The 26,815-nt window shown below is 45.0% G+C and overlaps 1 protein-coding gene across 1 annotated transcript; it reads right to left on the bottom strand.

The window, feature by feature from the left end:
• Positions 1 to 19,181: 19,181 nt before the first annotated feature.
• On the bottom strand, positions 19,182 to 20,147 carry LOC135873503 (olfactory receptor 51G2-like). Its single transcript, XM_065398048.1, has one exon. It carries the CDS (start codon positions 20,145 to 20,147, stop codon positions 19,182 to 19,184), a length of 966 nt encoding a protein of 321 aa, XP_065254120.1.
• Between the last annotated feature and the right edge of the window lie 6,668 nt (positions 20,148 to 26,815).

Below are 26,815 nucleotides of genomic sequence, written 5' to 3' on the forward strand. Positions count from 1 at the left end.
TGATGAGGAAGATAATGGCTAACCTTTCAGGTTGTTCTGCAAGGGACTGTGTCAGTATGGATATTCAGATGTGCTATCTGTATTATCTCTATCTACTGTGGGGAAATAGAGCAGGGGGGCCTTCTTTTTGATAGCCAGAGCTTTGAATCTGTGGGCCCCGAAATAAACCCTCCAACAGAGATCTGTTATGCTAATGGCCTTTACACAGAGTAGGGCAGGCCTAAGGCCTGAACTAGACTGCACAATTCCCTGCCAAACTCGGTCAAGGGTCATGTCCAGAGGAGGGGGGAGGGGCCAGGAGGGAAAGAATAAAAAGCCCCAGCAGCAGCACTAATAAAATATGTTCATGACTAATGAAATATAATAACCACTTGTGTGAAGCAATAGGTAACTTTAGCTAAATGCATCTTCTTAACTCATGCAGCTTCTCCTATGGGTGATCTGTGACCCACTCCGTGACTCCAGCTATCTGCAAAAATAGCCAATCATAGATCCTCTTTAGGCATCCCATGGAACCCCCCTCCCTTAATCTTTAACCAAAAGACCCCAGAAAATAACATGTGTCTTGAGAAATGTACCCAAACTGGTGCCAAGTACCACCCCTGGGGAAAACCACCAAGCGCCCCTCTACCCAAATAAACACCCAGTTCTCGGAAAATTAATAAGGAAGGTATCAGGGGGGAGGGGGAGGACTGACCTCGACCCTACTTTCTTAACTCGCGGTTTGGGGGAGGGACTAACCCCAACCCTAATTTCTTAACTCATGACTATTGTTTGTACTTTGCTTGCGGTTTGACGAAATAAAGCAGCCTGTGAACTGCTGCTCGGGGTGTCAGTCTTCGGACTGCACCCCAGTGCACTGGTATGTATGTCAATAAACTGGCCTCAGGCTTGAGTCTTTGAACTAAAATAACTGCGTGGGGGTCTTTGACCACAACAATTTGGGGGCTCGTCCGGGATCACTCGACGTCCCACCGGACCGGAGGACCATGGACCACTCCCACACTGATCCCAGGCGCCAGGTAAGAGACCCTTGTCTCTATTTGGGCTTCGGTGAGGAGCTGCCCATGGGCTCTAGGTTCAGGTGAGAACGCGCTGTGATCCAAACCTTTTAAGGTTAGACTCATTTGCCTGACGCCTGTTCGTTTTGTGTGTGTCCGTTCTGTAACTTGTCTGTTTAATGTCTTGCATCATGCTGTGCTATCTCTATCATTGTTTACTTAGGCTATAAGCTAGAGGGGGCGTAGGGAACTGTCTGTTCTGTGGTGTGTACACGAGGGTCTTAGACCCGACGGTTTCTTTGGGACAGCCTCGGTGAAATTACTGGGACATCCATCTGGCAGTTAAACACTTTTAGAGTGCCAGCCCAGAATAAAAACAAGTTTCGGATGACAGGAGATTATTCAGGCAGGAACAGAGGCTAAATAGACTGTGTGGTCTCTCCGGAACATAAAGGAAACCGTTACTAACCACGAGAACAAGGAGTACGCCAAGCTCCTATGCTTTGCTTTTTAAGCTTTCTACTTTGTCGTAGTCAGCTTTGTAGATATCACCCTTTGGGGAGTGGTTCCCCCAGAGGGTGCAGGGCCGGCTGCTGAGGAACCCCGGGAAAGTGGACCCCATAGTGAGTAGGGGACGGAATCCACTCCCTGGAACCCACTGCGGGCAGGGTAAGGGACCGACAATAGCGGAGACCCCCGCTGTCTGAGTGGGGCAAGGTACAGGGCACCCTGGAACCTACTGCAGGTGGGGCAAGGGACTGGGAAAACCGGAGACCCCCATTGTGCACGTAGGGCAAGGTACAGGGAATCTCAGAGCAGCCGAAGGGGTTGGCAATCCTCAACCACCAGCAGTAGGCTGAGTGGAAGCAGTGAGATCCGCCGCCCGGGGATTGGCAGGACTCCCACCAGCAATAGGCTGTGTGGACTGATGAGGACTGTTATAGCAAAGATCCCGGTTTAGGTGTGGTGTAATTGTGAGTCGTAAGGTGGTTCCGGGACCTGCTACGGGCAGGGTAAGGGACAGAGAATAGCGGAGACCCCCGCTTTGTGTGAGTAGTAGGTCCCCACCCTTTTCTACCCGTTAAGTGACAATTGTGTCCCTCCTCGCTCGGAGAGTGGGGAGGCCCCGGGAAACCGTCCACGTACTCCTAGGCAGTAGAGCAACCCACCCCGTTCTCCTGAAGGCAGGCCGGTGCTCTCTGCTGGGGGAGGGGTGTACGGGGACCACCTCCTTGCTCGGACAGCGGGGAGGCCCCAGGGAATCCGCCCGCGTACTCCTAGGTAGTAGAGTATCCCATCCCGTTCTCTTGAAGGTGGGCCGGTGCTCTCTACTGGGGGAGGGGTGCATGGTGACCAAGCCTTTCCTAATCTTCTGTGTGGTTGACCTATGACCAAAACCCTTCCCCAAATCTTCCTTTGGGAGTGTGTATTCGCGTATTGAGTGAGCTCCCTCCCCTTCCTTTGGAGCATGGACTCGCGTATGGAGTGAGCTCCAGCCCCTGGAAATCGTTTGCCAAAACCTGGGGCAATCGGGCATCCTACCCCGTTCCTCTTAAAGGCGGATTGGTAACTCGTTGCCGGACAGGGTGCATGCGAGGACCTCCCTTATAAATCCTCCCCAGTAGCGTGAATGTTGAGGAATTGACCTCACCTGGGAAACGGAGGCTAGGAAAATTGCTCTCGCCTGGAAAGGAGACTAAGGCTTATTGCTGTGTTTTAGTGTTGTTTAACTATTCTTCAAGCATGATAGCAAGTGTTTTAGTGTTGTTGTGTTGTTTAACCACTCTTTGTGTATAATAGTAATTGCTTTGTTAAATAATTAATCCTCTTCTACAAGGAGGGTTGGTAAAAACAGCCCACCCTCCTTGCTGAATTGATAGTAAAACAATGCCTGTGCCCATGAAAAAGAAGGATTGGGCCCAAATGGGCAGGCAACCGCAGTTTAAGGAAGTTAGGAGAGGGGGGGTGAGGGGTTAACTCTGTAGTTGCTGGTGGAAATTAAGTAATTGCAGAGTTGGCTTCTTGCTTTCTTTCTTTTATAATAGTAATTGCTTGAATAATGGTGTGACGTTGTGCAGTCTATATGGTTTTATAAAAACTTGATAATAAGTCAATATAATGTAACTGGGATAGTTTTAGAGAAAATACGGTAATAAGTGAATATAACGTAACTGGGATATGCTTCATGCAAAAGGTCTCTTGTAAGGTATCATTACAAAGCTTATAATCTACTGAGTATGATCATCTAATTTGTATAAATGTACCACTCTTGTATCTAAATCTAGAAATATAAAATGTAACTCTAAGGGCCTATTGTAATTATGTAAAGTGTGGGCCATTAATGATGGTTTGAAATCTTGATGACTCCCATTAACCAGGACCATTGTCTGCAGATGGTTGTGTTTACCTGTTAGTCTTCCTGTATATGTGTGTGCTGGCAAGTGGGCAATGAAGTCTTGCAGTGACATGTGATCATGTCACCTGAACTGGAATCCATCTTTAACCTGGTGCTTTTCCAGTGAGGGGGGGTGGAAACCCAGAGGGACAATGGGTTCCCGCCTTATGCAAAAGATATATAAAGGGGTGGAACAAAACAAAGGGGAGAGAGGAGCCATCATGAAGAATCCCCTAGCTACCACCTGAGCTGGAACAAGAGCTGTACCAGGGGAAAGAATTGTGCCCAGGCCTGGAAGGTGTCCAGTCTGAGAAAAACTTACTGAAGCATCTCTGAGGGTGAGATTATCTGTATTTAGTTTGATTAGACATAGATTTGCGCATTTTATTTTATTTTGCTTGGTGACTTACTTTGTTCTGTCTGCTACTACTTGGAACCACTTAAATCCTACTGTCTGTATTTAATAAAATCACTTTTTATTTAGTAATTTACTCAGAGTATGTATTAATACCTGAGGGAGCAAACAACTGTGCATATCTCTCTATCAGTGTTATAGAGGGCGAACAATTTATGAGTTTGCCCTGCATAAGCTTATGCAGGGTAAAACGGATTTATTTGGGTTTAGACCCCATTGGGAGTTGGGCATCTGAGTGCTAAAGACAAGCACACTACTGTGAGCTGTTTTCAGGTAAACTTGCAGCTTTGGGACAAGTGATTCAGACTCTGGGTCTGTGTTAGAGCAGACTGGAGTGTCTGGCTCAGCAAGACAGGGTGCTGGAGTCCTGAGCTGGCAGGGAAAACAGGAGCAGAAGTAGTCTTGGTACATTGGGTGGCAGCTCCCAAGGGGGTTTCTGTGATCCAACCCGTCACAAATGGCATAAGCAGTAAAACTATAAATAAATGTTAAAAAAGAAATTCTTAGTTTCTTTGCAGCCATTCCTTTGGGAGTGTCTGTAAATAATCCAGGCAAAAGGTTATTAAGGTAAAATCATTTGACTATAAAAAAGTTAGTTAAATTTGTTAAGAAACACTCCTGGTATGTATAATTTTTTGTTTTATAAGTTTAAGATAAATTAATGTTGTTTTGGGGTTATAGAAGCAAGAAAAATACTTTTGCCAAACAAAGTAAACTAGTGTTGTTTGATTTTGGTATTTAGCATTTGATCCTTAAAGTAACTTAATGCTTTACAAAGTTTAAATTGTTTTAAATAAAGACCAAAGTTGTGGCTGCATCAGGGTAGTCAAAGCCAGAAGAATGGAAAATTTTAAATCTATTTTGGTAACAAATAGCAAATAAAAGCTAATATCAACTAAAAGCCACAAATTGTTCTTGAAGTGTTGCTGGGTACACCTTATACCCTGATCACCTTTGGCGCTCCCTGGACGGTTGTGCCTCAGGTGCTCTGGCCCTATTTGCTCACGTGCATCACCGGATGACTGTGCACCGTTGATTGCTGCAGTTAAGTAAAACTTTTCCTCTGTGGTCTTGGTCTACTGCCAGCGACGTGATGATTGGGCAGGCAGCACTTTTCCCTCTTTAAAAACTTTTTCTAGATATTTGAATTAATTTTATTCAAATGTTTAAATGTTATAATTGTAAGTATGTGTTAGTTTAGTAATGTATTTTCTAGTAAAAAGGGCAAATGCAGGATCTTGGGCGGAGGTTTTGCAACAGTTTTGCATTGGTAAAATATGTCATGCGGGGGCTGTTGTAGAGCTTTTGCTTAAGAAATTTTGTATCACAATCTGGCATATCTGAACTGATTATAAAAGAGCTATGTGCAGCTTCACAGATCCAGTATATGTGCAGCTTCACAGATCCAGTATGTGTGCAGCTTCACAGATCCAGTATGGCCAAATGCCATTTCAAGGCCACTCCCTATCAAAAGACCAAATTCAGCCCTCATAAAAATTTTTACCAGAGCACCCAATGCAGCTACCGGCAGTGCCCTGCTGGCCTAGCTCATCTAAACAGTCATTTAATAAATTACACAATAGTCAGGCACTAACGAAATGTGTTAGGTCTTTTTATATACAGCAGTCCTGCCACTCACTGAAACCAGAGACTGGGTCTGCATAAGGGTCCATCAGCAAAGAACTGCCCTGGCCCCATGCTAAGGGACTCTTGTCCGCTGACAAATCCATTAAGCCTTCGGACCTTGCTAAGGAAACAACTTCTCCAGCTAAGGCCATAATAAAGCCTCCAACCAAGCAAGGTGATTGTGCTGGTAACCCCTCCCTTGCAGCCTCATTGCCGGACAGCTAAGTGAACTAAGACTACGAAATCTTGAAGAATAGCTTGCGGAAGCTAGCCAAAACTACCTGAAAATGAAACTTTTAATATTCCTCAGCCTCTCCTCCTTAACGAACTTGGGGTGGGGAGGGAAAAAGTATTTTTTTTCTAAATTTTAGCCAATCAGTGACCTCCGGTTTGGCTTGTGTCATATTGCAGTGTACCCCGGCTCTACATGGTTGCCCATCATTATAGTTCCTGCTCCCCAGCTACTCCCCCTCATATCTTCTCCAATTCCCATACAAATCTGTCTGGCTGTGGCCTCAGGGAAATTCAAGTCTCGGAACAACAAATGTGGTATAGCACATCCTACCGATGGAATTGTTGTTTCCAGTGGTGAATTGTGCTAAATGCTACTATGAGAACCACCACTTTCTCATTTCCCTCTCTGCTTTCCAAATAACTACCCAGTACCCTGATTGTTCTCAGAGAGCAGCCATTCAACTGGCCCAGCTTGTGCAGTGGGAAAATTTTTATTGGGGAAAGGGAGGCGTAGTAGAAGGGATCTTACATGGCCTAACAGAAGCAGCCGCTATTTGGACACTAGACAAGGCCCAAGATCATAAAGAACGCCTGGAAAATTTGGAAAAAGCATCAGGCCTCCTTACTGGGGCAGGGCTAACCAACACCTATACCAATATAAAAGCCCTCCATGCCTTGTCAGGACTGGGAACCACAACCCAAACCCTCCTACAAAAATTAATAAACACCCTTGCCTTAGCAGGAAAGGACACTGTCTGGGATTCAGCTTGTAGTCAAATGCAGGATTTCTTTAACAGTCTCTTAGAAAAAATGCAAACTGATGTTTTAAATCAGTGGTGGCCTGAAACCCTTACCACTACTGTGAGAGTGCCACCCGGGCTGTGGAAGTGGAGAAATACGTGGACATTGTCAAAATGGAGCTGTGACTCTGTCACATGTATCTTCCAAGCTTCGGGACCTATTAATGGCACCTGGGCTCCAGTGCACTTACTTGTGCCAGAACCCTGGGCGAATTGTCTATGGGATTGGGTTATCAACCGGCAGGTATGGGAAGTTAAACCACCCCATGAACCTAGCCGTTTCATCACCAGTCCCTATAATTTCGCTGCTCAACATATCTGGGTGGGTATCGGAACCTTGTGGTCATTATGGCCCTTGGAACCCCCACAGCTATTTTGCCTCCGCAAATTGCATCCTGAAGAAGTGGTTAACGTTTTGATTTGGCATGTTGGGAAGGGGAAGCGATAGGTAAAGATCCAGAGGGAAAACTACTATTTAGTAAGAGCCATGGATGTGCCCTGCCATCGGACCCCCCACATTCCTATCCCCTTTCACCTTAACTTAACCACTGCACAAGGAAGCCGCTTTATTGTATGGCCTGCTAATCCTCAGGTTTATGTAACCCTCCATCCAAGTGTTCCTTTTACATTTAATTGGACTTCCCCTATCCCTAACCGCTTCCTAAACCTCACTTCTCTACTCCCTCTGCTCTCCAACTTATCTCACCTGCAAGATCCAAATGCATGTAATAGAAATAGAATACAACAAAGAGGCCAAAGCCTTCCAAACTGCTTATCGAGTACATACCTTATGCTCCTCCCACGACATCGCGTGCTTTGCCTCTAAAGAAATTGCCCAAGTTACACCCAGTTGGCTAACCTCTTCTGCCCTTCACATTCTATTTTAAATTGTTCTAGCAATTTGTTGCGGATTAATGTTGGCTGTTGCTTGTTGTCTATGTAAATTTTGCTGTTTGCCCCAGCTCCCGGTTCAGCCCTGACCACCACCGAAAGCCCTTTTTATTTTCACAGATGTTCCCCACCCCACACTATATTATCCCTCAGATCCGGAAATTAACCACCTTAGTATTGATTCTGAATCTGAATACTGTCCTATGGCCTCTTTTCTAAATAAGGATAGTGATGCCTATATGGCATCAGAGGAGGGGAATTGTGGGGAAATAGAGCAGGGGGGCCTTCTTTTTGATAGCTAGAGCTTTGAATCTGTGGGCCCCAAAATAAACCCTCCAACAGAGATCTGTTATGCTAACGGCCTTTACACAGAGTAGGGCAGGCCTAAGGCCTGAACTAGACTGCACAATTCCCTGCCAAACTCGGTCCAGGGTCATGTCCAGAGGAGGGGGGAGGGGCAAGGAGGGAAAGAATAAAAAGCCCCAGCAGCAGCACTAATAAAATATGTTCATGGCTGATGAAATATAATAACCGCTTGTGTGAAGCAATAGGTAACTTTAGCTAAATGCAAACTGACTCATGCAGCTTCTCCTTTGGGTGATCTGTGACCCACTCCGTGACTCCAGCTATCTGCAAAAATAGCCAATCATAGATCCTCTTTAGGCGTCCCATGGAACCCCCCCCCTTAATCTTTAACCAAAAGACCCCAGAAAATAACATGTGTCTTGAGAAATGTACCCAAACTGGTGCCAAGTACCACCCCTGGGGAAAACCACCAAGCGCCCCTCTACCCAAATAAACACCCACTTCTCGGAAAATTAATAAGGAAGATACCAGGGGGGAGGGCGGGGACTGACCCCGACCCTACTTTCTTAACTCGCGGTTTGGGGGAGGGACTAACCCCAACCCTAATTTATTAACTCATGACTATTGTTTGTACTTTGCTTGCGGTTTGACGAAATAAAGCAGCCTGCGAGCTGCTGCTCGGGGTGTCAGTCTTCGGACTGCAGCCCAGTGCACTGGTATGTATGTCAATAAACTGGCCTCAGGCTTGAGTCTTTGAAGTAAAATAACTGCATGGTGGTCTTTGACCACAACACTACCTTACTGTGCGTGTGACTTTGCTAAATGTATTTGTAAATATAATAGAGTTGCTATAGTGTGAGTGTTGCACCTGTGCACATCAGGGTGCCCAGTCATATAATAACTTTAATAAGAATCTGACTGGGCCTCATCTTGGGACAAGTACCTGTCAACCCTCAAAGTGATAACTTGGAATTTAATTCATAATCTTTAGACCAGGTTACACCCCAAAATAATAAATCCAGGGTCAAACTTCACTTTGACCCAGAATAAAAGACAATGCACTAGCTTTTTGCCCTCTTTTCCTCTCCCTTTCACTGGCTACGATGCCAAGCATCTTCACTTCCTCTCTCCTTAGATTTACTCCCACACAGCCTTCAGATGCATCTTCCTAACTGGAGTTTCTCCTTCTGACTGTATTGTCTGAATTCGCTGTTGGAGACCGAGCGAGCAGCGCAGTCTGCTGAATGGTTTTCTGTGTTCTTAGTGTACGTGATTGGCAGTTGTATCAACGCTCTTCAATTATGTGCACAAATCTGGAGTCAAGCCAGTCTGCAAATCTGGTGTCAAACCAGGAAAGACAATGGCATTGTTCCAGATTTACACTAGTGTAGGTGAGATCAGAATCTGACCTCTATTTTTATATCAGTGTAAAATCACTGCTGGTAACATCTGTGGGTGACACAAAGATTGGTGGGGCCAGGGCCAGCTCCAGGCACCAGCACAGGAAGCAGGTGTTCGGGGCGGCGAATGGAGAGGGGCGGCATATCCGGGTCTTCGACGGCAATTCAGCGGCGGGTCTCTCAGTCCCTCTCAGAGGGAAGGACCGGCCGCCAAATTGCTGCCGAAGAATGAAGCGGTGCAGTAGAGCTGCCGCCGAACTGCCGCCAATCATGGTTGCTTTTTTTTCTGTTCACCACTTGGGGCGGCGAAGAAGCTGGAGCCAGCCCTGGGTGGGGCAGTAAATAATGAGGACAGGGCACCATCCCACAGAGCCATCCGGGCAATCTGGGCCCATTCTAACAACATGCATTGGAATACCGCCAATGGCAAAGACAGACATCTCGGACCAAGGAATGCAGGCAGACCTACTGAACGGGGGACTATATCCTGGGAGGCAGTGATTCTGAAAGGGATTATGGGGTCATAGTGGACAAGCGACTGAACATGAGCTCCAGGGTGATGCTAGGGATGATGCGATCATTGTGATCATGAACAGGGGGTAGTGACCAGGGTGCAGGGAGGGGATTTTACCTCTATTGGGCATTGGTGAGACCGACACTGGGATGTTGCATCCAGCTCTGGTGCCCTCATTTTAAAAAGGATGTTGACAAATTAGAGAGGGTGCCGAAAAGAGCCACCTAAATGATTTGAGGGACAGAGAAAATGCCTCACGTGAGAGACTTAAAGAACTCAGTCTGTTCATCTTATTGAAAAGGAGAGATGTGTAAGGACCTTTCTGGGGAGAACATGAAGGGTACTAATGGGCTCTTTAATCTAGTGGAGAAACACAGAAGCTGAATTCAGACAAGTTGAAATCAGAAATTATTCACGATTTTTAAACAGGGATGGAGATGAACCATTGGAACAAACAAACAAAGGAAGTGATGAATTGTCCATCTCTCAATGTCTTCAGACCAAGACCGGACACCTTTCTGGAAGGTGTTTTAGCCAAGCAAATGTTTTGGTTTAGTCAAATGCAAGTTATTGGACTCATTAAAAGGGTAACTGGATGCTAGACAGAAGGACACACTGGATGATCTAAAGGTTCCTTGTGGCCTTAATCATTGAGGGATAGCTCAGTGGTTTGAGCATTGGCGTACTAAACCCAGGGTTGTTAGTTCAATCCTTGAAGGGGCCACTTAGGGATCTGGGGCAAAATCAGTACTTGGTCCTGCTAGTGAAGGCAGGGGGCTGGACTCGATGACCTTTCAAGGTCCCTTCCAGTTCTAGGAGATGGGATATCTCCATTAAATAATGAATCAAGTCATAATCTGCTGGATATTAGATTCTGTGTGTTCCCATCCCCAGCTGTAAACTCTCCTAGCCAGACATTATAAGTCTGATGCAGGAATTACCGTGTGAAATTCCACAGTTTGGGATGGGCAGGAGGTCAAACCAGATTATTGTTTATAATAAATGTTGATCTCACTCTGTTCGATATTAGACCAGATATTAGACCAGACTAGATGTGAATGATCACGACCTTATTTCATTTGCTATGTGAACACAAAATATATTCCTGACCAGTGAGATGTGTACACTTGGTATCTTGTGGACACAGTGCTCTTCTGCAGTGGGATCATGGGACGCACATGGGGGAACCCTGATTTCACACATTCAGGTGACACTGTAAGTAGCAGGCTTGAGAATTGACACTGCATAAAGAATTTCCTCGCAGTCCCTTTTCAAGCTTTCCGAGTGCTTGACCTTCCCTTAAGCATCTTAATACATTAATTAAGCCTCACGATACACCTGTGAGGCTGGTGAGTCAGTCTCATTAGTCCCACTTTTAGAACTCTACAAGAATCAAGGTATTCTGGGGCAGCTTCTCCCTTCCATCACACTAGTATAAATCTGGAGTCAAACCAGGAAAGACAATGTTAGATGTACCCCAGCATAACTGAGCTCAGAATCCAACCAATGTATTGCACAGTCCCATGTATTGCACCGGAGGAACCGACATACTCACCAAATTCAGGCATGAACAGAGAGGAGGAAATGGGGATGGTCTTCACCAGACAGGGATGAGACGCACTGTAGGGTTTTCATGCAGAGCATGCAGTGCCTGTCAGGCTCTCCCTGTGGCACTGTTATATGGGTTCCCTCAAAAACTCCCCAGGGGTTGCTGATCATCTGGGAACAAAACATTTCTGTGTGTTCTTTAACCCTATAAGTGCTGCACACCAAGCACCAGATTCTTAGCTAGTGTTAATCAGCATAGCTCCATTGACCTCCATGGAGCTGCACTGAATTACATGAGTTCAGGATCTGGCCCATTGACATGAGTGGTGCTACACTTGTTTACACCAGCTAAGGCTCTGGTCCTTGGATCTCAACAGAACTACACCAATTTACACCAGCTGAGGATCTGATCCATTGATATCACTGGAGCTGGGCCAATTTACACCTGTTGAGTATCTGGTCCATTGACATCAGTGGTGCTACACCCGTTTACACCAGCTGAGGATCTGGACCCAAACTATTAAACCACAATAAGGACATCTATGTCCTTTAATGTGCTTTGTTCTTAGTTGTCAGTTCTCAGTGTTCTTCTCCAATCTCCACTCCTGCACCCTTCTGTATTTGACAAACTGTTTCTGAAAAATGTAAGCTCCCACAGAAATATCTGTCCACTTCTAAAGCCAACCTGGAACTTTCTGGAGAGCTCTGGCCTGTGCATTTAGCTCCCCCATCTCCATGTATTCTTTTCTATTTCATTTAACAATTTTCACTTGCCTCCTCACGTCCCATGGTTCAGCCAGGATTGGGACTGGAAGTGCAGAGACTCTTTGGCCTGGGGACATTCACAGTTAAAAGCAACACCCAGTGAGCTTGAGCTAAAAGACCAGAGGCTTTAGCTGAGAGCTGTAACAGGCCTATATCATCAGGATCAGGCACAGAGGGAAATGTAACACACACTGTTCCGTGTGATATACAAGCTCTCCCCCTTCTTGGGGCTTAGTTTTCTTAATGCAGAAATTAGCAATAATAAAACAGGAAGTTCAGCTCGAACCGCCTCTATTGGTTGGTATGTTCATATGGATCCTCCCTCCTGGCTGCTCAGCCCAAACCCTATATCCTCTCTTCCCACAGAACCCCTCCCTGCTCTGAAACAAAGGAAGACATTTGCTCCTGGTTCAAATATAGTCCCAAATTTCTAGGGAAATTACCTTTCAACAGCACTGGTACATTCATAGATTTTAATACCAGAAGTGGCCAGAGGGACAGGGGAGGAGGGAGCAGAGAGAGACAACGTGAGTGGAAAGGGAGGAGAAATACTGGGGAGAGTGGAGGAGCAGGGAAAGAGGATGCAAGAGGAGCAAGCGATTGAGTGGGGGCAGTAAGGGTGATAAGGAAGGAAGGGAGAAGGCTAGAAGGACAGGGAGGGACAGAACAGCAAGAGAAATTAACTGGAGCTCCTGCCAAGCAGACACAGGAAGACCCGCATGTCTGTTGGCGCGTTTAAGGTTGGGATTGAAACCTGAAATGCTCACGTATGAATTGGGTATGGCAACTGCCCTCTAAATGTTCAAAAACAGAATATTTCCTTGTTTCTTTAATGTCCTGTAGCCAACACGGCTACAAGGACACTGTACACACAAAACAGAAGGCAGTTGAAAAGTCCCGCAATATTAATAATAATAAATTAATAATTACTGCTAGGATCACATTGTTTTTCTGTCAATCTCGTGATCTTTGTGTGTGTGTATGGGGGGGATCTGTCCCATGGATTTTGAATGTTTTGGGTTAACAATAATGAGAGACAACTTCACTGACGAACTCCAGTCCATGGCTGTAGCAAAGTTCCTCCAGAGGTATGAAGCGGGATTGAAGACAAGATGGAGATGAGGCATCAGCCTTATATAGTCTTTTCCAGGTGTAAGAACACCTCTTTGTTCTTACTGTGGAAAATTACAGCAAAATGGAGTCTGGAGTCACATGGGCAAGTTCCTGCATACTTTACTGAGTCTCAAGGCATATTTGCCTTCTCTCAATGGGTCCATTGTATAGCTGATGGTCCTTAATGGGCCATCAAGCAGGCTAGGCAGAGCTAACACCAGTTTGTCTGGGATGTCACCCAGCAGCATAGCATAAGTTTGAAATACAGACAGTATAGAGCCAATATTCATAACTTCAACTACAAAATTGATACACACATATAGACAGCCTAATCATAACCAGTAAACCATAACCTTGTCTTAGACACCCCATTTGACTCCCTTTATACAAGATTTGGGTGCCACTACAGGACCTTGGTTGCAACAATGATCTATATGGTCCCAGATTATATCAATAACGACACAGGCTGTTCCTATACAAGGGGGCTGTGAGCAGGTGAGGCATGGGTGGGCTGGGGGAAGGATTAGACCAAGGGATCAAAGTCTATAAATCATCCCATCCTTCCCCAGAAGGAGGCTGCACCACCTGGCGCAGCCATGGGGTTGCAGCAGCCTCTGAGAAACAAGTGTGAGCTTCTTCCATGGCCAGGGCCGGATCCAGGTTTTCTGCCACCCCAAGCAGCGAAAAAAAAAAAAGCTGATCAGTGGCACTTCGGCGGCAGCTTAATCACGCCGCTCCGTTCTTTGGCAGCAGTTTGGTGGTGGATCCTTCACTCCTTCTTCCTTTTTGGCAGCACTTCGGGGGCAGCTCAAAGAGGAAGAGAGGAACTGAGGGACCCACCGCTGAATTCCCGCCGAAGACCCAGACGGGCCGCCCCAATAGCAGATGGAGTGCCGCCCCTTTCCATTGGCCGCCCCGAGCATCTGCTTCCTTAACTGGTGCCTGGAGCTGGCCCTGTCCATGGCCTGTCCTCTGCTCACCTGCCCAGGATCCAGATCAGGTATGAAGTCTGTGATGTGCTTGAAAACTGTGTTGGAATTGTGAACTGTCACTTTAATTTACCAGGGGTTTACTGGTCCTGCTTGTAGGAAAGGAGCTCTGTAGGGAAGCGAGAGATCTGAGTGACTAGAGTAAGGTGAGTTAAGTTGGGCATCGCTGCCTTAGGGAGCAGCCTGTTTTTCTCTCTCTGCTTTGGGGTTCTTCTGTGTGAGGGCTCTGAATTCTAAGAAACGAAGCAGGGATACACTGCAATCTTCCAGTAAGAGGACTTTTTTGCTGTCAGACAAAAACGATGCTTATAGTCCATTAAGGTTGCAGCAGAACTCACCCCCTCCACCCTTGCACAAATAGAAAGAAAAAATTCCAGGGTGTGTTGGTCAATTACAGGATGACTATGAGCCACCAACATGATGCAGCTCTGAAAAAGGCTATTGCAATCCTGGGATGCATCAGGCGAGGTATTTCCAGTAGAGAAAGGGAAGTGTTATTGCCATTGTACAAGGCATTGGTGAGACCTCATCTGGAATTCTGTGTGCAGTTCTGGTACATCATGTATAAGAAACATGAATTCAAACTGGAACAGGTGCAGAGAAGGGCTATGAGAATGATCAGAGGAATGGAATACCTACCTATACCCATTGCTTCTTGTCCTATCCTCAGAGGTTAAAGAGCGGGGGGAAAAATTCACCCGCCTTGTAACAAACTTTTATGTACTTGAAAACTGTTATCATGTCTAGGACTTTTCAGCTTGGAAAAGAGACGGCTAAGGGGGGATATAATAGAGATCTATAAAATCATGACTAGGTTGGAGAAAGTAAATAAGGAAGTGTTATTTACTTCTTCTTCTAACGCTCAAACTAGGGATCACCAACTGAAACAAATAGGCAGCAAGTTTAAAACAAAAGGAAGTATTTTTTCACACAACACACAGTCAACCTGTGGAACTCCTTGCCAGAGGATGTTGTGAAGGCGAAGACTCTAAGAGCGTTCAGAAATAACTAGATAAATTCATGGAGGATAGGTACATCAATGGGGGTAGTGACATCATCGCTTGGTCCTCACTCCCCTCACAACTCAACACCTGGAAACATGTTGCATGAACAAAGACTGAATTGGGGAGTTGGTCCCAGCCTGACCATGGAATATCTGTGATCTGCTTGTATTATTTATGAGGGTTTGACACTGCTTGATTCAAATGCTGTCTAGTTTATAGAACTCAGATTACGTTTTTACTTTTTTTTCTTAGGCAATCAACTTTGATCTGTACAGTTACTACTTATAATCACTTAAAATCTATCTTTCTGTAGTTAATAAATCTGTTTCATATTTTATCTGAGCCAGCATATTTTGCATGAAGAGCTTGGGGAAATCTGCTCAGGAACAAGAGCTGGTGCATGCCCTCTCCATATTGAGAGAGTGGCAGACTAGATAATAAATGTACAATGGTCAGGCTTCTGACCAGGGCAAGATGGTACAGCTCTGGGGTCCTAGCCTGGGGAGCTGGGGGAATTGGCTGGAGACTATCTAATGTTGGTTCATGAGTGGCTGACAAAAGAATTCATGTAACTCAGCTGGGTGGGTCCCTGCCTGTGGATGGCTGTGTAAGTGCAGGACCTGGAGAGTTTTAAAGCTTGTCACAGCATCACAGTGTGAGAGGGACTGGTAAGACAGAGGACTCAACAGTACCCCAGTTTGAGGTTGCACCAAAGGGAACCCATCACAACAATGCAGCGACCTGTTTACTAAGCAGTATATGTGATGTTGAGCAACTAACATCAGTGATCTGAGATCTGCTTTAGCTGCCCATCGTCTTCTGGGTGGAATTTAAGGTATTGGTATTGACCTACGTTGGACCTGGTATCCACGAGATCATCTGTCTTTCTCTCTCCCCAGGCGATACTCTCCTTGTGATCGGCAAAAGAGCTTCATCTGGAGTCCCCTCTATTTAAAAGTTGGAGGGTTTCCAATTCAACTTTACAACCCAAATGCCCACTCTGTCGCAAAGGAGCTGGAACAAGGCTGGGTACCTGGCCCACTGCCCCAGAATTTGGAGATAGGTCTCGTTCCTAGACAGGCTCCCAAACTGCAAAATACATGGGCACTAATCAGCACTCTCAGGAGAGAGAGGGGGGCATTATTAGTCATTTTGCTAGTCAATCAATCAATGATCAGAAGGTGTGCCATGTGGGCTTATATGACCAATCGTTCACCAACTCCTTTGGCTAACAAATCCAATTGTAGGTTGGTCTCCAAACAAATAAAAGGGTTCACTCTGCCTGATAAGTGTTTGGAACTAGGTACTCACTTTGCCTGTCAGGAATGGGCTGTCAGTAGAAAGACGAAACAATACAGATCTAAAATTCTCTGGGTGACCAGGAAAGGCTAGAAAAGACCACTGCAAAGGACATATACAACAGTGGTGACTTGAGTGGGTCTTTCCAACAAATCTATGATATTTCAACCACACGTTATTGGGCTTGAGGCAGAAATTGCGAGGTGTAATTCAATGATCTATTATACAGGAAGTTAGATTAGATCATTATGTCCCTTCTAGCCTTATAATCTATGAAGATGAGTATGGCAGACAGTGCAGAACAGATTAACAAAAGGCTTCATGGTACGCAGATTTTATTAAAGAAGGGCATATTAAGGAAGGATTTCAACAAATAAGAAAATATTAATAACAATTATTTACAATAAACAGCAAGGTAACAATGTTGAAAAATTACATTTTATTATGGAGGCATCAGTAGCAAAGCCATAGTTAAAGATGAGTCAAGTTTTGCCCTTAGAGCAGGGATACAACTTCTGTATGTATGAAAAAAAACAGTGTAGCCTCAGCCAACACTTATTCTCTGAGTGCAGAACGAGTTTTCAGAGAATTTACAAGTCAACCTGCTAATTAGGTTAGGAATGAATGTATGTAATCTTTCTCCCTTAAAACTCTGTCTTCCTTATATGTATTCCACTGAACACCTCCAAGTCCCTGTATGAAACAGGATACCTTATTCATGAAGGAGAAGCTCTAAGGCCATAAGTTTTGCTGACTGGAATTTTCTGGGGTGAACACTAATATCTTTCCTTTTGGGAGTGTCATAAACATACAGCTAAGGGTAGCATAAAATCCCTCCTGAGCAGCTGTACTGAATCCTTACCTGTAAGGGGTTAAGAAGCTCAAATAACCTGGTTGGCACCTGACCAAAAGGACCAATAAGGAAAGAAGATACTTCCAAATCTGGGGCGGGGGGGAGGTTTTGTTTGTGCTCTCTTTGTTGGTCCCTCTCTGGACGGAGAGAGAGACCAGGAAGTAAAAACATCTCCTGAAAACATACCTGAAATGAACATATACGATTACAAAAATTGTAAGTAAGGGCGAGGAAATGCATTAGATTATCTTTTGTTTTAGCTTGTGAATTTTCCCTATGCTAAGAAGGAGTTTTATTCCGGTTGTTTGTAACTTTGAAGCTGAGCCTAGAGGGGAATCCTCTGTCTTTTCAATCTTTTTATTAGCTTCCATCCTGATTTTTGCAGGTGTGATTCTTTTAATTTTTCTTTAAATAAGGTTCTTCCTTTAAGAACCTGATTGATTTTCAGTGTCCTAGAGACAAAGGGTTTGCTCGGTACTCAAATTATTCTCAGGCCTCCCCAGGAAAGGGGGTGAAGGGGCTTGGGGAAATATTTTTGGGGAACAGGGACTCCAAGTGACTCTTTTCCTGAATTTTTGTATAAATCACTTGGTGGTGGCAGCAATACCGTCCAAGGACAAGGAAAGTAATAGTACCTTGGGGAAGTTTTAACCTAAGATGGTAGAATATAAGCGTAGGGGGTCTTTCATGCGGGTCCCCACATATATACCCCAGAGTTCAGAGTGGGGAGGGAACCCTGACAGGGAGTCTGTAACCAGAGTCGCTGGAGTGGCTATACGGAGAATGCTCAATCAGGGAAAACTGCAAGGAATAGGGCAGACAATCTCCAAAACTGGTGGCTTATTCTTATAATTAGATTCACTGAACCAGTAAAAAAACAGCTTCTATAATACCTTACTGGTTACCAAGAAGCCGAAATACAGTTCCCTTTAAGCAATCCAGCCTTTGGCTCCCACCCAGACAAGCAAGTCTATATATTGAGGGTTATTTAAAATCTTATTCACCATCTATAATGTTCTACTGCTCCCAAGAGAAGTTCTCCTGCTACCAAGAGATTGGACACATTAAAACCATGTAAATGAATATTTCAGATCTTATCCAAATACACACTTACAGCCAATTATTATTAACTAATCTATTTATTTAAAAGGAAAAGAAAGAGAGTTATTGTGGTAAAAATCATTATACATACAGATATGAATCAAGTTCTTAGGTCAGTTCATAGCATAGCTGGTGAGGCGGCTGATTTGTAGAAACCCTTTTGGAATTCATGAAAGAGTCATAGTCAATTAGGCAGTCCATGTGCAGAGTTAGTTCAAATTCTTTCATAAGAATTGCAGGGCTAATCCAGAAGTCCTCAGTCTTGTGAGTTGAACTTCCCCGACAAAGTTTAAGCAGATCTGAGATAGTAAGGATCAGGCCTCAATATCCCTTTATAACTGAAGTTCAGCTGATTAGCTTCATGTCTGCAAATAATCACTACAGGCATTCCTTGGACGAAGAATAGGTAATGTCCATGGTTGCTTTGAAGTAAATCTCTATTTCCTAGGCTTACACCAATAACTAGATGCATTGATTAGCATAAAACAATTAACCATTCAAACATTTCCTTGGTAGTTTACTACAAACCTCAAAAAGAAATAAATACAATGATATTACTACACTACAAGTTTCATCTAAATGTTAATATCTCTTTTTCAGCTATGAATCAATAGAATATAGTAATGAAACACTAAAGTCAGGAACTGAAATTTAGCATCTACAAGCTAATTAAATCACATCGTTGAACTTCTAATAAGATATAGGTAAACCCAGACGAATAAGATTAGTATCTACTTCTGATTCTCTAACAATAAATGACTATATTTCAAGATCTCTAGTCTATTTACCATGGCTTTGCTAAATATCTACAAGGAATGTTCCTGTTTACCATTTCAATACTTTCCTAATATGTCCTTAAAGGTTGTTTTTAGTTCAACCAGCCTGCTGGTTGCTTAACCCTCATTGGCTCAATGTGACAGAACCAACTCAGTGCTCCCATTGGAGCCTGTTAGTAGAATAGTTTTGAAAGATCTTCATGATCCGTTTATGAATCTCTTTGTTTTTTACGCTGTATACAATGGGATTGAGCACCGGGGGGAGGAGGAGGTGGAGATAAGACAGAAGAATTTGACTCTGAGGAAGAGCCTTTTTCTCGAACCTGTGAATCATAGACAAACTGATCAGCGGGGTGTAGAAAAGCATGGTTGCACATATGTGGGAGACACAGGTGTTCAGAGCCTTGAGACGTTCTTGCCAGGATGTGATACTCTGCACAGTCTTAAAGATCATGATGTAAGACAAAACTATGAGCACTGAGTCTAATCCCAAAGAAGAAAGGACGATAAACAAACCATAGAAGCTGCTGGGCGTAGTATCTGCACAGGCCATCTTCATAACATCTGGATGCAAACAATACGAATAAGAGAGAGGTTGGATCTTGCTGTACGGCAACCTCTTGAGAAGAATGACAGCAGGGATATGCAGACCACTACCTCTGATTATTATCGCCAGCCCTATGTTTCCTATCCTTGCACTGGTTAAAGTCGAAGCATATCTCAGTGGGTGGCGTATTGCAACAAAGCGGTCAAATGCCATGGCTAATAGTACAGAGGATTCCATGACGGAAAAAGTGTGAATAAAGAAAAGTTGGGTCAGACAGACATCAACGCCAATTTCTCTGGTGTTAAACATGAAGACACTGAGTATTGTTGGCAAGGTGGAAACAGATAAACCAAGGTCGGTGACAGATAACATAGAAAGGAACAAGTACATGGGCTGATGGAGATTCTGCTGTGTCTTGATCACAAACAGAATCAGACTATTTCCTAAAATTGCAATGAGGTACATGGAACAAAAAGGGATGGAGATCCAGGGGCCATCAGCTTCCAGCCCTGGAATTCCTGCCAGGAGAAATGTTGCTGGACTGATGTTCGTTTTGTTGCAGGTTGGCATGATGTGCAGGTGTGGAGGGTGGTTCTGGTCAGTTTACCATACCACATTCCCTACAATTAAAAACAACATTTTTAAAAATATGTGAGACCATGACACAAAATATGGCTCTTCCTGCCACTGCTCTACAGACAGGTTGAAGTCAGTACCTTGATTAAAAACCCTCGTGGTACTCACAGATCCCCAGATCAGTTATAAAACTCCATTACTAATAATATCCCATGCTTACATAGAGCTTTGCATTCATAAATCTCAAAGTTCTTTACAAAAGAGTACAAGTGTCCATGGGTCCGATTCAAAGCCCATTCAAACTCCTGGGAAGGATGACATAGATCCTCATTTAACTGAGGGGGAAACTAAAGCACTGAACATGTAAGCAACAGGTAAGCAACTTGTGCAAGGCCATGCAGGAGATCAGTGACAGAATTCAGGTCTCCAGGCTCTGATTAGGGGTCTGGAGCACATGACTTATGAGGAGAGGCTGAGGGAACTGGGATTGTTTAGTCTCCAGAAGAGAAGAATGAGGGGGGATTTGATAGCTGCTTTCAACTACCTGAGGGGGGGTTCCAAAGAGGATGGAGCTCAGCTGTTCTCAGTGGTGGCAGAAGACAGAACAAGGAGCAATGGTCTCAAGTTGCAGTGGGGTAGGTCTAGGTTGGATATTAGGAAAAACTTTTTCACTAGGAGGGTGGTGAAGCACTGGAATGCGTTACCTAGGGAGGTGGTGGAGTCTCCTTCTTTGGAGGTTTTTAAGGCCCGGCTTGACAAAGCCCTGGCTGGGATGATTTAGTTGGGAATTGTTCCTGCTTTAAGCAGGGGGTTGGACTAGATGACCTCCTGAGGTCCCTTCCAACCCTGATATTCTATGATTATATGATTCTCAGCTGAATGCCCCTTCACTAGATGGAACTTAGAATATGAAAAGTTGTATGAACTCAAATTGTTAAAGGGAACATAAGAAAAGTAGAGCCGACCTGAACCAAAACACTGGATCAGAATACCCCTGCACTCTGGAACAAGGTTTCAGTCTGGATCCAGATCTCAACTCTTTAGCTTGGATCCATCTTAAAAAAGTAAATGGTTTAGCTATTTTAAAATCTTCTGAGAGGAAAACAATTATGTGCATTGTGAATGGTGCATAGGCTGAGAAGCATGTGTACAAACTACTCAGTTGTGACTGACAGTGACCCAAGGGAGGCTGTGGCAGAACAGGGAACAAAACCCAGCTCTGCTGTGTTTTAGCAATAAACACCAGCCTTCACATTCTGTTGTACATGATGTTATTGTTGGAGGGGGAGGGAGCCACTGAAAACTGTGAATGTCAGCCATGTGCTGTCTTCATTCAAGATGCCTCCTTTGCTCACGCTGGGTGAAATCCACCCCTTTGCAGAAAGCCAACACATGGCCCATGCACCACTTACATTCCTCAATCTGGAATTTTGCCATGTGCACCAGTTTACTGTGAAAAAAACCCTATTCTCAGGTGTGTGCATACTCCTAGGGACATCAGCTGGCCAAACTGACCCTTACCCAGGCAAAACCCTCATTGAGATTAAGTTCTGTTGGAACAAAGATAAAGAGCTTGATTATCCCACTTAGGGTATCCCAGCAGACACTCCAGAAGGTGTTATATGCCAAGCAAGCACCATGCCTCTGGAAGCTGTAGGAAGCATAGGGAGTGTATGTCTCTCTTTCAGAGGTTACAGCACAGAAACTATGGTCAGATTATTCAGTATTTGCCAATCCGGGGTTACTTGCACCCCTTCCTGTTAAGTGTCTGGTGCTAGTCACTGTCAGTCAGGTTATGAGTTTACCTAGACCACTGTTTGGATGTGGTATGGCCATTCCTAGGTTCCTTGTCACCATACACAGCTGCCGGCAGGCCAATGGCACTCACGGAAAAGTGCCACACGGAGTTAAAAACACAAGCTCACCTTTACTGGGATTTGGGTTCCTCACTCCTGAAAATTCCACCCTACATACATAATGCTTGCACCATTGTTTGCACCTTAGATTGCAGGCACCAGAAGGCAGGGACCTGTCTTCCTAGTGGTTTGGGTCCTGAATAAAATAACAAATAATGATGCTGATAATAAAAATGTGCAGTTCTCATTGGTTAAAGATTAAACGTTTCAAGCAGTTGAGCCCAGTTGACACTGCTATTAATAGAAGTGAAATCGATGCAATGTGATCAGTGCACTTACCAAAGCCACGAAAATAGAGGCTGGAGAGTGTTCATCGTCTACTCCTGAGGAAGCAGAGCTTGAACGCTCTGCGCAGAAACATTCCCTCTTTCTGTCAGACACGCAGTGTGGAAGTATTTATAGCACACCTGGTAAAAGCTCTTGAGGATGAGTTAATCAACTGGGAATCACCATGGATCGCACTGTTACATGTTTTAGCTCTACCAGCACAAATGGAAAATACTTAAAAGGTAAACGATTTGAAGCATTTCTGCACTGACTCAGTTTTTCACTGGTGCAGCTTCCAGGATTAAGGGGTAACTCAATTCACAAAATGTTTTGGAATATTCAGCAATCGTCCATCTCAGAGCTGGTTTAAATGGTGTAACTACGTGAGACAGGGGACTGGCACTGACCTGCTCTCGGTCAGGATTTGAGGCTGCATTTTTTTTTTCTCAAAGAGAAGTTAGTTTTTGTGAAAGGTGCCAGACTGACAGACCTGGAGATGTCTGTGCTTTATTGAGCCAAAATATCATGCATACTATTATGGAATCATAAAACTAGAAGGCACCTTGAGAGGTCATCTAGTCTAGGGTTACCATATTTCAGCAAGCAAAAAAGAGGATGGGAGGAGCCCCGCCCTAGCCCCACCCCCATCCTGCCCTAGCCCCGCCCCTGCCCCTTCCACTCCCTCCCACTTCCCGCCCCCATCAGAACCCCCAACCCTCCCCCCGCTCCTTGTCCCCTGACTGCCCCCTCCTGGGACCCCTGCCCCTAACTGCCCCCCAGGACTCCACCCCCTACCTAAGCCTTCCTGCCTCTTATCCCCTAACTGCCCCCTCCTGAGACCCTCCCCTCATCCTAACTGGCCCCCTAGGATCCTACCCCCTACCTGTACCCTGACTGCCCCAACCCTTATCCACACCCCCACCCCCAGACAGACCCCTGGGACTCCTACGCCCCATCCAACCACTCCCCACCCCCTGACAGCCCCCCCCAGAACTCCTGACCCATCTAAACCCCTCTGCTCCCTGTCCCCTGACTGCTCCAATCCTTCTCCCCACCCCTGCCCCCTGACAGCCCTGCCCCAGAACTCCCAACCGCCCCCACCGCTCCTTGCCCCTGACTGCCCCCTCCTGGGACCCCTGCTCCTAACTGCCCTCCAGAACCCCACCCCCTACCTAAGCCTCCTTGTTCCTTGTCCTCTAACTGCCCCCTCCTAAAACCCTCCCCACCTTAAGTGCCACCCAGGACCCTACCTCCACCTGTACCCTGACTGCCCAAAACCTTATCCACACCCCCCCCAGAAAGCCCCCCCTGAACTCCCGACCCCCCATCTCTTAACTGCCCCCTCCAGAACCTCCCTGCCCCTTCTCCGACCCCCTGGCCCCCTTACCCTGCCACTCGTCCCGGCACGCTGGGCAGCAGGGGAGGAGGAGCGGGGGAGGAGCTCCAGACTGCCGGAGGCGATCTGCGAATGCAGGGAGGGAGGGAGGGAGGGAGTTATCTCTGCTGCAGGGAAAGTGGAGGAGGGGCTCTCTCCGGCTGTCGGAGCCCCATGTAAGTGGCACCATCCAGCCTGCTGCCCTGTTAGCCGCGCGTGCTCTGCATGGGGGGGGGGGGGGGGGGAAGTCCAGACATTTACGAATTCCCCCCGGACGCTATTTTTAGCTCAAAAAGCCGGACATGTCTGGGGGAATCCGGACGAATGGTAACCCTAATCTAGTCCAGTTCCCTGCACTCATGGCAAAACTATGTATTATCTAGACCATCCCTGACTGGTATTTGTCCAACCTACTCTGAAAAATCTGAAATGATGGAGAATCTACAACCTCCCTAGGCAATTTATTCCAGTGCTTAACTACCTTGACAGTTAGGAAGTTTTTCCTAATGTCCAACGTAAATCTTCCTTGCTGCAATGTAAGCACATTGCTTCTTGTCCTATCCTCAGAGGTTAAGGAGAATATTTTTTCTCCCTCCTCCTTGTAATAAGCTTTTATGTACTTGAAAACAGTTATCATGTCCCCTCTCAGTATTAAGAACATTAAAATGGCCATACTAGGTCAGACCAAAGGTCCATCTAGCCCAGTATCCTGTTTTCCGACAGTGGCCAATGCCAGGTGCCCCAGAGGAAATGAACATAACAGGTAATCATCAAGTGATCCATCCCCTGTTACCCATTCCCAGATTCTGGCAAATAGAGGCTAGGGACAACATCCCTGCCTATCCTGGCTAATAGCCACCGATGGACCTATCCTCCATAAATTTATCAAGACTGTTATAGTCTTGGCCTTCACAATATCCTCCGGCAAGGAATTCCACAGGTTGACCCTGTGTTGTGTGAAAAAATACTTCCTTTTATTCGTTTTAAACCTACTGCCTATTAATTTTATTTGTTGGCCCCTAGTTCTTGTGTTATGAGAAGGAGTAAATAACACTTCTTATTTACTTTCTCCACACCAGTCATGGTTTTATAGACCTCTATTATATCCCCCCCTTAGTCATCTTTTTTTCCAAGCTGAAAAGTCCCAGTCTTATTAATGTCTCCTCATACAGCATCTGTTGCATGCCCCTAATATTTTTTCTTGCCCTTTTCTGAACCTTTTCCAATTCCAATATATATATTTTTGAGATGGGGCGACCACATCTGCACACAGTATTCAAGATGTGGGAGTACCAGAGATTTATACAAAGGCAATATGATATTTTCTGTCTTATTATCTGTCCCTTTCTTAATGATTCCCAAAATTTTGTTCACTTTTTTGACTGCCGCTGCACATTGAGTGGATGTTTTTCAGAGAACTGTCCACAATGACTCCAAGATCTCTTTCTTGAGTGGTAACAGCTAATTTAGATCCCATCATTTTACATGTATACTTGGAATTATGTTTTACAATGTGCATTACTTTGCATTTATCAACATTGAATTTCATCTGCCATTTTGCTGCCCAGTCACCCAGTTTTGAGAGATCCTTTTGTAGCTCTTCCAGTCTGCCTGGGGCTTACCTACCTTGAATAGTTTTGTGTCTTCTGCAAATTTTGCCACCTCACTGTTTTATCCTTTTTCCAGATCATTTATGAATATGTTTGTCATAACTATAAAGGGAAGGGTAACAGCTCTCCTGTGTACAGTACTATAAAATCCCTCCTGGCCAGAGACTCCAAAATCCTTTTACCTGTAAAGGGTTAAGAAGCTCAGGTAACCTGGCTGACACCTGACCAAAAGGACCAATAAGGGGACAAGATACTTTCAAATCTTGGGGGGGGGGAAAGGCTTTTGTTTGTGCTCTTTGTATTGGGGGTTCTTCGCTCTTGGAACTAAGAGGGACCAGACATCAATCCAGGCTCTCCAAATCTTTCTGAACAAGTCTCTCATATTTCAGACTTGTAAGTAAACAGCCAGGCAAGGAGTGCTAGTTTATCTTTGTTTTCTCAACTTGTAAATGTACCTTTTGCTAGAGTGTTTATCTCTGTTTGCTGTACTTTGAACCTAAGGCTAGAGGGGGGTCCTCTGAGCTCTTTAAGTTTGATTACCCTGTAAAGTTATTTTCCATCCTGATTTTACAGAGATGATTTTTACCTTTTTCTTTAATTAAAAGCCTTCTTTTTAAGAACCTGATTGATTTTTCCTTGTTTTAAGATCCAAGGGGGTTGGATCTTGATCCACCAGGAGTTGGTGGAAGGGAGGAGGGGGGATGGTTAATTTCTCCTTGTTTTAAGATCCAAGGGGTTTGGATCTGTATTCACCAGGGAATTGGTGAAGAGTCTCTCAAGGCTACCCAGGGAAGGGAATTAGCATAGAGAGTGGTGGCAGCTGACCAGATCTAAGCGGGTAATTAAGCTTAGAAGTTTTCATGCAGGCCCCCACATCTGTACCCTAAAGTTCAGAGTGGGGAAGCAGCCTTGACATGGTGGCAGAGCGGTGGGATCATTTTAAACCAAAAACCAGTAAGATTTTTTTTCTCCTTTCTAGCTGCTTGGAAAGCAGAGCTGAAGGTAGATGCATATCTTATCTCTCCTTGCCTGAAGGCAGAGGTGTTAAGTTTTTTTTTACAAGGGTCTTTGTTAAGAGAAGGGTTCAATCAGTGAGCAAACAGCTGGTAAAAGGAATTTACAAGCTGAATTGTTTTTTTTTCTTTCTACCTCTCGGGGATAGCTAGTTAGAAAGTCTCTGTTACCTCAGCAGGAGCCTGAGCTGAGTGCATCCCAGTTTCAGACAACTGCAGAGGGGTGTGGCCCAGCACAAGAAAACAGGTAAATGACTACCAAAGAAGTAGCTAACAAACTAGAACTGGCCAGACTAGAAGCAGAAGAAAATGAAAAAAAACATCAGAGACTGCTTCAATTAAAAAAACTCAAGCAAGAAGCTGAAGAAAAAAAGAGGGAGGAGAGGGAAAAAGAGAGGAAGCATGAACTGGAATTAGCAAGGGCTAGGCCGGATATACCAGCCAATCCTAGCAACCCCTCTCCAGGTACCACTTCCCATCC

Source organism: Emys orbicularis, chromosome 1, assembly GCF_028017835.1.
Source record: "Emys orbicularis isolate rEmyOrb1 chromosome 1, rEmyOrb1.hap1, whole genome shotgun sequence".
Lineage (NCBI taxonomy): Eukaryota > Metazoa > Chordata > Testudines > Emydidae > Emys > Emys orbicularis.

Excerpts from the sequence above, each read along its gene's own strand:
- LOC135873503 (XM_065398048.1), bottom strand. The coding sequence starts at position 20,147 with ATGCCAACCTGCAACAAAACGAACATCAGTCCAGCAACATTTCTCCTG.